This window comes from Danio rerio, chromosome 11 (assembly GCF_052040795.2).
Source record: "Danio rerio strain M-AB ecotype USA chromosome 11, GRCz13ab, whole genome shotgun sequence".
In the NCBI taxonomy this organism is placed as follows: Eukaryota; Metazoa; Chordata; class Actinopteri; order Cypriniformes; family Danionidae; genus Danio; species Danio rerio.
Window position 1 is genome coordinate 34,223,524 of NC_141031.1, and position 13,156 is coordinate 34,236,679.

The window sequence follows — 13,156 nt, forward strand, 5'->3', positions numbered from 1 at the left end:
TACACATAACACCCCATAATGACAATCTGATTTTTTGGTTTTGAAATTATTGCAAATTTAGTACAAATAAAAACCTGAAAAATCCCATGTACATAAGTATTCACAGCCTTTGCTCAATACTTTGTTGATGCACCTTTGGCAGCAATTACAGCCTCAAGTCTTTTTGAATATGATGCCCAAGCTTGGCACACCTGTCTTTGGGAATTTTTGCCCATTTCTCTTTGCAGTACCTCTCAAGCTCTATCAAGTTGGATGGGAAGCGACAGGGTACAGCAATTTTCAGATCTCTCCAGAGATGTTCAATAGGATTTAGGTCTGGACTCTGGCGGGGGTGGAGTTCATGGAGTTGTTGTGAAGCCACTCCATTGATATTTTGGCAGTGTGCTTTGGGTCATTGTCCTGTTGGAGGATGAACCGTCGCCCAACTCTGAGATCAAGAGCACTCTGAAGCAGGTTTTAATTCAGGATGTCTCTGTACATTGCTGCATTCATCTTTCCCATTGTCTTGACTAGTCTTCCAGATCCTGCTGCTGAAAGACATCCACACAGCATGATGCTGCCACCACCATGCTTCACTGTAGGGATGGTATTAGCCTGGTGATGAGCGGTGCCTGGTTTTCTCCAAATGTAACGCCTGGCATTCACTCCAAAGAGTTCAATTTTAGTCTCATCAGACCAGAGAATTTTGTTTCTTATGGTCTGAGAGTCCTTCAGAGGCCTTTTGGCAAATTCCAGGCGGGAAGTGGCTTCCCTCTGGCCACTCTACCCTACAGGCCTGATTGGTGGATTGCTGCACAGATAGTTGTCCTTCTGTAAGCTTCAACTCTCTCTACAGAAGAACACTGGAGCTCAGACAGAGTGACTGTCGATTATTGATCACCTCCCTGACTATGGCCCTTCTCCCCTAATCACTCAGCTTAGATGGGGGACCAGCTCTAGGAAAAGCCCTCTTGGTTCCAAACATCTTCCACTAATGGTTGAAGGAGGCCACTGTGCTTATTAAAACTTTCAGAGCAGCAAAAAAAGTTCTGTGACCTTCCTCAGCCTTGTGCTCTGAGACAATCCTGTCTCGGAGGTGTACAGGCAATTCCTTTGTCTTCATGCTTGGTTTGTGCTTTGACATGCAGTCAACCCTGGGACCTTATATAGACAGGTGTATCCCTTTTCAAATCATGTGCAATCAACTGAATTTACCACAGGTGAACTCCAATGAAGCTGCTGTAACATCTCAAGAATGATCAGTGGAAACAAAATGTATCTGAGCTCAATTCAGAGCTTCACAGCAAAGGCTGTGAATACTTCTGTACATGTGATTTTTCAAGTGTTTTATGTTTAATAAATTTACAACAATTTAAAAAGAAAAAAATTTCACATTGTCATTATGGGGTATTGTGTGTAGAGTTTTGAGGACATAAATGAATTGAATCAATTTCGGAATAAGACTGTAACATAAAAAATGTGGTAAAAGTGAAGCGCTATGAATACTTTCCGGATGCACTGTAAATGCATAACTATTTTAAGATCCTATTTAAAAAACCAATGAGAGTTGGAATAAACGTCATCTTGTACTTAGCCTTTTTTGCTAAAGGGACTATAAAGGTAAACAATGACCACTCCATCACCTTACTAAACCACTCAAAAACTCGCTTCAAAAAAACAGTTTAAATCATATATTTTTCATTTGATTTTCCCTTAAGGTCTGTCTAAAATGTCAGTCGAGGTTTTTTCCCATGAATGTTAGTCATAACTTTGCTACACATGATGATTAGTGCTGCAAAAACGTGAACTATGCTAAATCAAATCACTTTCTGAGTGCTAAAGAAGAATACTTGTTTTGTTCTCATTGAGACTTCTCGGGTATTTAGGTGTTTCTCTTCCCGATTCATTTCAACACTAAGTTGCAGAACACTAAAGCTGCATTTACACTGCAGATATTGATGGTCAATTCTGATTTTGTGACTGTATCCGATTTTTGTTGACCATCTTACATCATCTTTTAAAGTGACTCGTATCCGATTGTCTGAATTTACACAGCACATGGCAAAGTCGCAATGACCAGGAAAAAAAAAGTGCTTGCGCTGACTGACAGCTAATAATAAAAGAGCGTTCTTTTCTCCGTTCCTGTATTTAATGTGTTCACAGGGTTTCATTTTTTATAAAATTCTTTTTGACAAGCTGTTTCACTATAGAGTATGACACAAAAGTTCTCATTTGGCCATCTTCTGTTAACTTAGGCCTTTTTAAAACAATAGGCATTTTAATGTAATGTCCATGGCGTGATTTAAGCATTTGATGTATGCAATAGTTTTATATTAACTTATATTGGTTACGTGGCAGATATTGTGCTCTCTCACTCCACACATGCTTAAACACTTGTGCTACATGACAGTATAAAAGCTTTTCTATAGTCCTAGAATATGAAATCTAAAGTTTGGAACTCTGCTGAAGTCTGTTTTGAAATGAAAGCGTCAGATTTGACGTTATTCATTTTAATAATACTCGACTCGCATTGACACAAGAGCACCGATCTGATTCATATCGGATAAATCTCCACATATGAACAAGGCCTGAATCTGATTTGAGTAAATGGGGATCCATTTTTTTATTTTATTTTTTTTGCTTACACGTACATGGGCTATTTCTGATCTGTGCCACATGTCAGAAAAATAATCCAAATCGAGTCACTTGATTCATGCAGTGTAAATGCAGCCCAAGTTGGCACTGTTGATATGTTATTTTGCTGAGGTAGCTTTTTTGCTAATATCTTAGTGGAAGAAGTTTTTTGTTGTGAAATTCAGTGTTTTCATTTCACTTAACAAAAATATAAATGAACATTTAGTTTTTATATCATCATCACTTTCATTTGAGTTAACTTTCTCATTTGTGTATCTGCGATGAGTCTTTTACTAGACAAAAGCAGTATGCAACCTAAGAATGAAGGATCTAGCATTGCATATTTTCATATTATAGTATTGCTGATTGCCAGAAAATGTATCCGCTGGATAGGGCTGCACAGTATATCATTTCGACATTGATATCGCAATGTGTGCATCCGCAACAGTCACATCGCATATTGCAATGAGTTGGGATTATATTTGAGCAAAAGTCACAATTCAGAACATAATATTTGTAAAGTCACTGCAGAATTTAACCACAACATGTTTTTGGATTTGGCCTGTGAGAGATCAAAGTATTCAGGCACAAGGCCCTTTGCCAATTGAAAGTTTAATGAATACAGGAATAGCCTTTGCAGTGTAACTTTTTTACATTTATATATACAAAACCACAAAGGATTCACTGCTTAATTCACTTTCATCTTTGCTTAATTGTACTTATCTATGCTTGTAATTTGTTTATTACATTTTATGCATCACTCACTTCCTTACAGAATCCTCCTAATCAATCAAAATTAATAAATTTGGTGACACTTTAGGGACCAACTCTTATTATTAAATAACTGCTTATTAGCATGCATGTTATTGATAGATTGGCTGCTTAATAGTATTTATAAACTAAATATCTGCATGATTATATTCTGCAACCCTAACCCAATATCTAAAATACCTTGATATCTATTAACAAGGAGCAAATTAGGACTTAGTTACTTGAAGCAAAAGTCATAGTTAATGATTTGCTAATAGCGAGAAGTAAACGTTAAAATAAAGCATGACCATAAATTCTTTCTAAATAGTGCTATTCAATCATTTGGTGATCAATTCATGCAGCATATTGCAATATATATATCGCAGATAAATAAAATATCACAATATCAGATTTTTCCAATATTGTGCAGCCCTACTGCTGAATGTATTTTTCTGATTATAAAGGTAAAAAATAAATGGTCTCTAAAAATAACACTGAAATAACTCTCTCACTGCCCTGAAGCATGCAGATGAAGTATGATTAACTGTAGAGTGCTAAGCTTTTTACTGTAATCTACAGTCTTGCATTGGTATGCACCACATGTCCGACGTCACATTGTGCAGTTAAAACAACAGAGGTGTCACAAACACTGCATTTAAGTGAAACCCACCCCTGCTAAATTAAAGTGTGAAACGTTCCTTTTCCCAGGGTTAAAAGCATGACTGTAACCTGAGGGTAAGTGTAGTGTGAAAAGCCTACTGTTAGACATTGTCCTTTCATATGAAATGCATTATTCAAGCTTATGCAACATGCTTTGGTAGCAACACTAAAATATCATTAATGTCTAAGAATATATGCAGCAAACATCTACACTCTAACACTGTCTGTTTGTCTCATAGATCACAATCACCTGCCCTTCATGACCAGCCAGAGGAAAAGGATGGAGAAAGAGAGCACAAACTGGAGAGGACGCGATCTGCTGGTACACAAGCATTGTTTTTCCTCAAGCTCCAGTGCAGATTAAGCTTCATTACTTTCAGATGAATTATAGAAATGATTTCCCACTTTAACTGGCTTATTTACTTGTTTTATAAATGCAACAAGCTGCATTAAATTACACACAAGACATTCAATTTCAGTAAATCAATGGGTTAAGACACAGGTGTCAATTCCAGTTCCTGGAGGGCCGCAGCTCTGCACAGTTTAGTTTCAACCATGCTCCAGTACACTTACCTGGAGGTTTCAAAAAGCCTGAAGGACTCAATTAGTTTGATTAGGTGTGTTTTAATTAGGGTTAAAAGTAAATTGTGCAATGCTCCGGCCCTCCAGGAACTAGAATTGACACCTGTAGGTTAAGATAGGCTAATTAGTTTAATCATTAATTGTGCACCAATCAATGACAGTAACATCACATCCATGACTTTCAGGATCGCCATGTGTTCCTGAAGCCAAGTGGCACATCCCATCCACCAAGATCCTCAACAGGGGTCTACAGAGACAGGGGGCCAAAGACTCACCTGGGAAATTCCCTCGGGTTAGTTTCCTTTTTGAACAAAATAAAGATAAATAATCAGAGATTTAACTGTAGTTAATATAACTATTGTTGGACTTTCCTACTTTTTAAGATGTTTACAATGTATTTAAGTGATTTTAGTTATAATAATACCATTTTGGGACTCTAAGGGTGCTTTCACAGCTGCCGCACTTAGTTCGGTTGAATCGCACTGGAGTTCGTTTTCCCTCTTGGTGCAGTTCGTTTGGACAGGTGTGAATGCTATCGTACTCGAGTGCGCACCAAAAGCGGACCAAAAAAGTGGACGAGATCTGCTTGAAGAGCTGGTCTCTGTACGCTTTCTAATGAACCCTGGAGCGTTTCGTTTGTGGTGAGAATATGATCTGAACTAAAACAGAACCAACCTCAAAAAGTACTGCGCCTTTTGGACTAATCCAGCTGCCGTAGGCCGATGCACTGTGCAACATGGGATATGGAGGAAAAATATTTGTTGAAATCGCTTTACCAACAGAGAAAGAGAGGGAAATACATTACCTGATGGATCGTTGCTTATATTTCCGCAAGATGACCATGTCGCAGTTTAGCTAAATTAATTCACACCTCCTCCTAAAGTGACTTGCGATGCATTAAAACATTGTTTTCCAGCCTTGGCCGTGCTTCATTCTCGAAATGTATAGTTTGTCTAAAGCAAGGATACAATCAGTCAATGCAGTCGTCCCTCCATAGTTAAAAGCGACATTTTGTGTCTGCCGGTTTGTTTACCTGCGGGAGTTCAATAGCATTTTCCCGCACGTGAATTCTGACCAATCAACATGGAGTTTCGGAACTTTGTTCAACAACATCTGGCCAATGAGTGATGTGGATTTTGTCAGATGAGTGCATTTTGGTTCTTTTCAATTGGTTCGGACCAAAGCCAGCAGTGAGGTGTGAAAACGACCCAAAGACGGCAGAAAATGCAACAATGTATCATTTATTCCCCTCGGTCCGGACTAAATGTAGCGAACTACAGATGTGAAAGCACCCTAAATGACTTCTAGTTCAGAATAAGGTTTAACCCTGCATAATAGCATAACAACCCAGCCTACTAACAGGTACTATTTGGAACTGACTTGAGTGTATGTTTATTGGGTGAATGCATGCCATACAATCATTGTCATAAGTGTTACTGTAGGCATACACATGCAAGAAGGTAATTATATCTGTATTTACCTGTTTTCCAGATTGTGGTTGGTTGGTTTAATCCTTTTTGCTCTTTCAGTCATAATTTATATGTCCACATTCCATTTCCATTATCATAAAACTCATGATACAATCAATAAACAGCTCAGATCACAGTGTCCTCTTTCATCCAGTTGTTGATTTTCTACAATATATTGCTTGATGTCAAAAAAATAATTTCTCAATGGACCAACCTGATGGCTAGTTCCTATAAATGAGCTCCTAGAACTATGTGGCATGTAACCCCTATTCCCACATAGCTATTGTTACATTCTTAATATTAAATAAAGTATATAGGTATAGTACTGTACATCCGCCATGATGTTTTCACATGACTAACCTGCATCAGTTGTGTCACTTCAATTTTTACATGCACTTAAATGGACTCATGGGATAGTAAAGTGTCCGACATAAATGCACTTAAGAACTTTATGAAGTAGTAGGTCACTTGGGTGCTTTTCATCTACCATTTTATGAACATAAAGGGCCCTATCATACGCCTGGTGCAATAAGGCGCAAGATGTGTTTGGCGCAATTTGTTGCTATTTTCAGACCAGTGCCATAGTAATTTTCGTATGTTGTTTAAATAGCAAATCCATTTGCGCCACTTTGTGGACTCATGGATGTGCCGTTCTAAAATAGAAGTGTGTTAAGGCGCATTGTTGGTGCGTTGCTATTTTCAAGAACTGAAATAGAGCGTGCCATTGACCATCTAAAAGAAGGTCTAAAGTCCAGCGCAGAGCACATTAGTTATGCACCTATGCAGGTTAAAATGCTTAAAACACACAGGATGTACAGCAGTACACACATATATACATATAAAAAAAAAATAAAGGACTAAAATGTTACCAACATGATTATTTTCTACAAAAATATAAAAACCACTACCTCCATGCCCTTTTCATGCATCTATGCCATTTTTCAGTTCATTCATGACAATTTGCGTTTGCATAATGTTATTTTTATTAGCAGTATTATTTTAAATATGCATATTTAATTGTATTTGTTTTAATAAAAAAAAGTTTAGATTTGTTCACCTGTTGGGTTTTGGAGACGTATGCATCACAATATGGGGTATAAAAATAGGATTTGTGTTTGGATATAACTCCCAAGTTTTTTGACCACACTTCATAATTATTGTTAAATTTGTTTGTTTGCTGGAAATTATAACTAAATTTAGAAATAGTTAAAAATAGTAACAATATTAATTATGTAGGCTAATGGATGTCTTCAGTGGAGTGTGTACAACACCATTTTCTTATCCATGAAAGAAAAGGAGCAAAGTGTAAGGAGAAAGTAAAAAGGCTGAATGGAGGAGGCTCATTCTTTATCCTTGCACTGCAGATGATCTGTTTAGCTGTTTTCTTGCTAGTGAAGCATTCAGTTTTTCCACTTACAAAGTCTGCCATGTAAATAGCAAATGCACAATGGCGTGACGCAACTGACTCTTAAAGGGAATGGGAGATGAGACTCTGATTGGTTTAATGCACATTATGCTCAAAACACACCCACAACTCATTAAAAGAATAAACACAGAACTGTCAGACCATGTGCCATGGCACAAAGCATATTTTTCCATCCTTAAAATAGCAAAAGTGGATTTGGACACACCCTTAATGCTTTCGCACCATATGCTGTAGACTTTGCGCCTAGTTCGTTAAAATAGAGCCCAATGACATCTTGCCACACAGTATGTAAGTGGGCCTATTCAAATGCAAGGAAAGTGCTATAGGTGCTCTGTCCCAACCATATTAATGCTAGCCCTTACAATTTGTGTTATCCAAAACTCACCCAAAAACAAAAATAATATTTGTGAACATCACATCATATCAGATCAGATTAGCTGTGTACCTAATGTTACAGAATGTATAGAAATGAAAGGACAGGAGGTAAAAATTTATTTAAAAAAAGTGAAAACAAATGACTAATCAAAATAACAAGCATTATTTTGAAGCGGTTTTCCAATAAGGAATTAAGTAGGACTGAAAGCTCCTGCAAAGACATCAAGAAAGTTCTTTTATGTATTTCCTATGGAAGTGACCAAGAATCATAAATTTGAAAGGTATCTGGTTTGCTTTTCCAGTGGCAACCAAGTAGCAATATGTAGTGAACATTTCTTTTAAATATCGCCTGTTTCATAATTAAAAACATTGGAACTCCAACATGTGCAGCCTTTCCAACATATTCACTTACATGACATGCATTTTAACAATGTGAGTCTCTGTAAGACGCAACACATGACTTGTACTGTACAGCAACAGGAGCATATGCTGAGCGAATGCATGCGAGTCGATGCAAGGGTTTGTGTGTTTATATGTGGCTGATGGGTGCAGTGACCACATTAGTCAGGAACGTGTTGTTGGCAGCATAGCAAATGCGGCACATTTCTCCGTATGGGTGGGTAGTTGTAGTGGGCAGGTCATTGGTTTGCAGGAAAGGGGGGCGACGTCTATGGCAGATGGCTCGTAGTGTCACATCCAGTCATGCAATCCCTGTGGGAATTGACGTAAGAAACTAGACGCCGGTGCAGTTACTGAATACCACACTGCACATTCTTTCTTTCATGGTGCGATAGATAGCACCAAAGTCTGGAGCCTGTTTCATCAGGTTAAGTGTGAATCCACCTGATTTATCAAGCCAGAAAAGGTCATTCTACCCTTGCCGCCTGCAGCCGGTGTTGATGCTGCAGGATGTACCATCATGTTTATCTTCTGTTGCTTATGCAATGGCCTACATTCCTCTACTGCTTGATTCACAGAACTGACAGCTTTTTGCGATAGTGTATTGACCACATCTTTAGCCGGGGGGGGCTTTGGAAATGGCGCAGCATAGTAGATCTTTCAGAGCAAACCATGCATTAAAGTTTAAAAATCATCCACTTTCCTTTCATTCGAAAGGGCTTAAATTTAGATGATGCAATTTAACGGTGTAATCAATTATTTATTTTCCATGAGATTGGTTACAGTAGGTGGTAATGGTGCAGAACTGGTTCTTCTATCTTGTGCTGTTATTGCTTTGCTAAATTCACTTTAGTGCTCCAGTTCTTACATCATCCATTTTTGTTGGGCTGAAGTTTGACTGTAAAGTAAACAAATGGTACTTTTTGATGAAATGGTTTGTCTGTCTTGTAGCATGACCTAGCATGACCTTCTAGGTTTATTTTTATTTATTTATTTTTTAAAGAAAGACAGAAAGAAAGTGTCTCTAAATATATTAAATACATGAAAGTAGTTGTGTGAATGTGTGAATATGGATTATGTATTGTAAAGAGTTTTTTCTTGACCACCAATTATGCAAATTTAAATCAAAATACAAATAAAACTAAAGCCATAAATTGATAACAAATTTGACCTTCTTTCTCGCTTTTTTATTGAATCAAAGCAGTATTTTTATTATCATTATATAATATTTATATTATTTTTACGGCATTATAATATGACATTAATGCACTGTAAAAATCCTTTTGTCTTAGCCGAATCAAATCAACCTTCAGAGTCCAACAAACTTGACTTAAAGCAGCTTGCTTAGCTTATAAAACTAGGTTAGAACAAAATTAACTTGGTTTAATAAGTTGCATGACCTATTAACATATGTTGTCAGAACTAATTAATCATATAATTTTATGCAGTGTGGCAACACTTTGAAATAATGGTCCACCCTCCTAAACTCTGTGTACCCGGTACCAGGTCCGTGACATCATGTACTTCTGCATTCTTTAAATTTTGAAGGTCCGTACTGGCCCATTACCTCCAAAAGTTGTTCCGTACTCTCATTAGTTGGAATAGATTAACTTTTGCATAGATTGTGATCGAGACATTTTTCTTTTTTCATATGATTACTGACATGTGCAGGAACCACCAAAATTAGTTACAGCAACCTACACCACACAGAACCTAAAAGGTACACTTTCAAATTTGAGTTTACAAAAAGTCAATAGTGTTTTCGACAGTGTTTTATGAAAATTCAACTGGTTTTCTTTAAAATGATACCACACTTTTGCGTTTACACCTCTGCATGTGGATTTATGAAGCTTTTGAATTTGGGTAGGCAAAATCCAGGAGGAAAGCCTGAAATAGCACGTTATGTATTTACTAACATTAACAAACAATTAGTAATACATATATTATGGTATTTATTAATCTTCGTTAACGTTAGTTCATGTTAACTCACTCTGCATTAACGTTGTTAATGTTAATAATGCATTAGTCAATGTTGATCTATTATTAATAGATGCTTTACCAGATTATTGATACTTTGTTAATGTAAGTAAAAACATTATTTGATGTACCATTATTCTAAAGTGATACCACATTTTTTTCTTTAGTTTTAATTAATTGAAATACTACAGTAATATTTTATTTTAAGTTTATCTGCAGCTAAAGTCACAATTATTATCCATTAATATTAGCATTATTTCTTTATTTGTTTTTATTTTTATTTTTATTATTTAAAAAAATATATTTTTTTTTTCATTTTCAAATATTTCCCAAATTATTTTTAACAGAGCAAGGAATTTTTCAAAGTATTTACTATAATTTTTTTTTTCTGAAGAAAGTCTCATTTGTTTTATTTCACCTTGAATAAAACCAGTTTTTAATTTTTTTAACAAACATTTTAAGGTCAGTATTAGTAGCACCTTAAGCTATATGTTTTAGAAATAAGTTATTAAACATTATGTTTAGAAATGTGTTGAAGAAATCTTTTAAACAGAAATTGGGGAAACATATATATATGGTGGCTAATAATTCTGACTTCAACTGTGTTTTTAATAGCATATTTCTCTTTTTACTAGATGTTTGATCAAACTCAGCCCTTGCTTAGACAGTTTATATAAAAAAAAAAAAACAATAATCAGTCTTACTCAGCCAAAACACTAACACTTCAATAATCTTCCAGAGCCGTGAGAAGAGCTGCCACAGCCATTGCTCCAGCCACTCCAGTAACAACACCCTCTCCAGCAATGCTTCCAGCGGCAGCGACGAGAAACATTTTGGATCTGGAGACCCAATGGATCCAGAGTCCTTAGGACTCACCTATATCAAAGGTGCATCAACTGACAGCGGCATAGATACAGCACCCTGTATGCCCCCTCCACCCCCTGCCCTGCCCTTGGCCGGAGTTGGACCTTCACGGATGGCCATGCGGGACGGGAGGGTTGATACGGGACTCCCGTGGCCTCTGGAGTACCAGGAGGATGGCGAGACGGATGAAGGAAGGGCAAAGATGTTCCTGTCTCAGGGATATGCGCCCGTTACACCCACCGGTCACACCACGGATGGAAGCACAGGAGATCTGAGCGAGATTTCATCACTTTCCAGGTGAGATAAGAAGAGAGTGTAAAATTCATGTAGAATTTTTTTTTTTTTTTTTTTTTGTGAATGCTTGACTACAACTGCCTAGTTAATTCTCTTCTGAGAGATTTTATGTCTTCAGTTTAAAGTCGGTTAAAATTGTCACATCAAAATATCTGTTAAGAGATTAGAAATAAATACTTTAATGTTCTGAAGAGAAATGGTGATTTGATGATGAACGTTTTACATTTTGGCTTTTTTAAAAGTTATTTGCAACCAATGTTAAAACTATTGAGAGATTATTATTGAAAAATAGACTAAATTAAAGCTGTTCATTATGTGGTTTGATCTCGCTTGGTTTTGAAGCTTTTTTTTTTTGGTAAAAAGACTTTCAGTAGAGGGACAGAAATTAGGAGCCAAATATTAACAAAAAATTACTTGTTTTTCTTATTTTGTTCTTGTTGCTTTAAACCTTGTGTGCTGTTGGGGATGTATAATCCACACTGAGAAGATTTTGAGGATTAATTTGGCCACTACTTTCTCTGTGTTTCAGCAAATGGTTTGATCTTTGACAAAAAAATTTTTATGCATATTTTGGGAAAATGTGTGGGAATTTATTTTTTTTTAACTCAACAATACACACTGGGCAAATGTATTACCCTTTTGTTATGTTGGGGGCTGTTTTTGCCCCATGGACTCCCACTATAATGACATTTTTGATTGCAAAGCCATGACTGCATATAATCATGGATTCTTGATTGTTGGTGGTTTTTTCCTGTTGGGATGAGGTAATATTTGATATTCTTACAGGTGATTATTAGTTACAGTGCAAAAAATCTGGAGCTTTTATATAGAGTACATTGTGCGAGCATGTGTTTGAGTGTGTAAGAGATTTTTGCTCATTTATTTGATATGTTTGAAAAAAAAATACGCAGCTCAGCTGTCAGAACATAGTAAACATAGTGTGTCTTTAAACATGCACGCTATAATTTGCTGATTTACTTCCTAGAACTCTATGTAAAAGCCAGAAACTTTTTGCACAAGCCTATCAAGTGGTTGGAGCTGCCAACTCATAAACAACAATAAAAATTACACATTTTATGGAAAGATTATCTTTCCAAAATTCATGATTGCTCTATCAACGCGAGACACAGACTGATTCAATTTAATGTTATCTACAGAATTCATTATTCAAAAGTAAAAATAAATAAGATTTTCCCAAGTGTTTCCTTATTGTGCAATAAATGTAAAATTTTGAAGGTATATTGACTCATTCATTCTGGTCATGCCATAAAAATAGCTCATTTTGGCAATACGTTATTAATTTTAAATCTGAAGTATACAGGATTGATCTGGCACCAGAGCCAAAATTGAGTATTTTTGGAGGCACCTCAGAAATAGGAGATAAATATTCATCACGGGCAGTATCTTTGTGTATGATATTAGCAAAGAAAATAATTTTACAAAATTGGAAGTCAGATCACGTGCCTGTCTTTGAATCCTGGATTAGGAGCTTAAGTTATGTTTTGCCCATGGAAGAAATGCAATATGGGATGGCAAACAAATTAAACATAGTTTTTAAAATCTGAAACCCAAATTATGTTTTATATCAGTCATGCTGACTTGTAACTCATTATAGGTGGGAATGGTTTTAGCATATGTCAAGTTGTGGAGCCTACACGTTTCTCTGTAAATTATTATCATTATTTTTCTTAATATATTTAATAAATTTTTTTTTTCTCTTTTGCTTTCTGGATGATATTGTACTATG

At 36.3% G+C, this 13,156-nt stretch overlaps 1 protein-coding gene across 7 annotated transcripts in view; it reads left to right on the forward strand.

Annotated features, from left to right (window-relative positions):
* Window positions 1–13,156, forward strand: part of sipa1l2b (signal-induced proliferation-associated 1like 2, genome duplicate b) — a 148,473-nt gene that overhangs the window by 98,560 nt on the left and 36,757 nt on the right. For 6 of the 7 annotated variants that reach the window (XR_015501927.1, XM_087272337.1, XM_087272340.1 and 3 more), the window contains 3 exons: window positions 4,263–4,345; window positions 4,791–4,897; window positions 10,991–11,412. Coding sequence is in view for 5 of the 7 variants with exons in the window: in XM_087272337.1 (XP_087128463.1) it covers window positions 4,263–4,345; window positions 4,791–4,897; window positions 10,991–11,412 (612 nt within the window). In the remaining 2 variants the exon portion in view is untranslated. Of the gene's footprint in view, window positions 1–4,262; window positions 4,502–4,692; window positions 4,898–10,990; window positions 11,413–13,156 lie in introns of all 7 variants that reach the window. The other variant, XR_015501928.1, reaches the window with a different exon arrangement.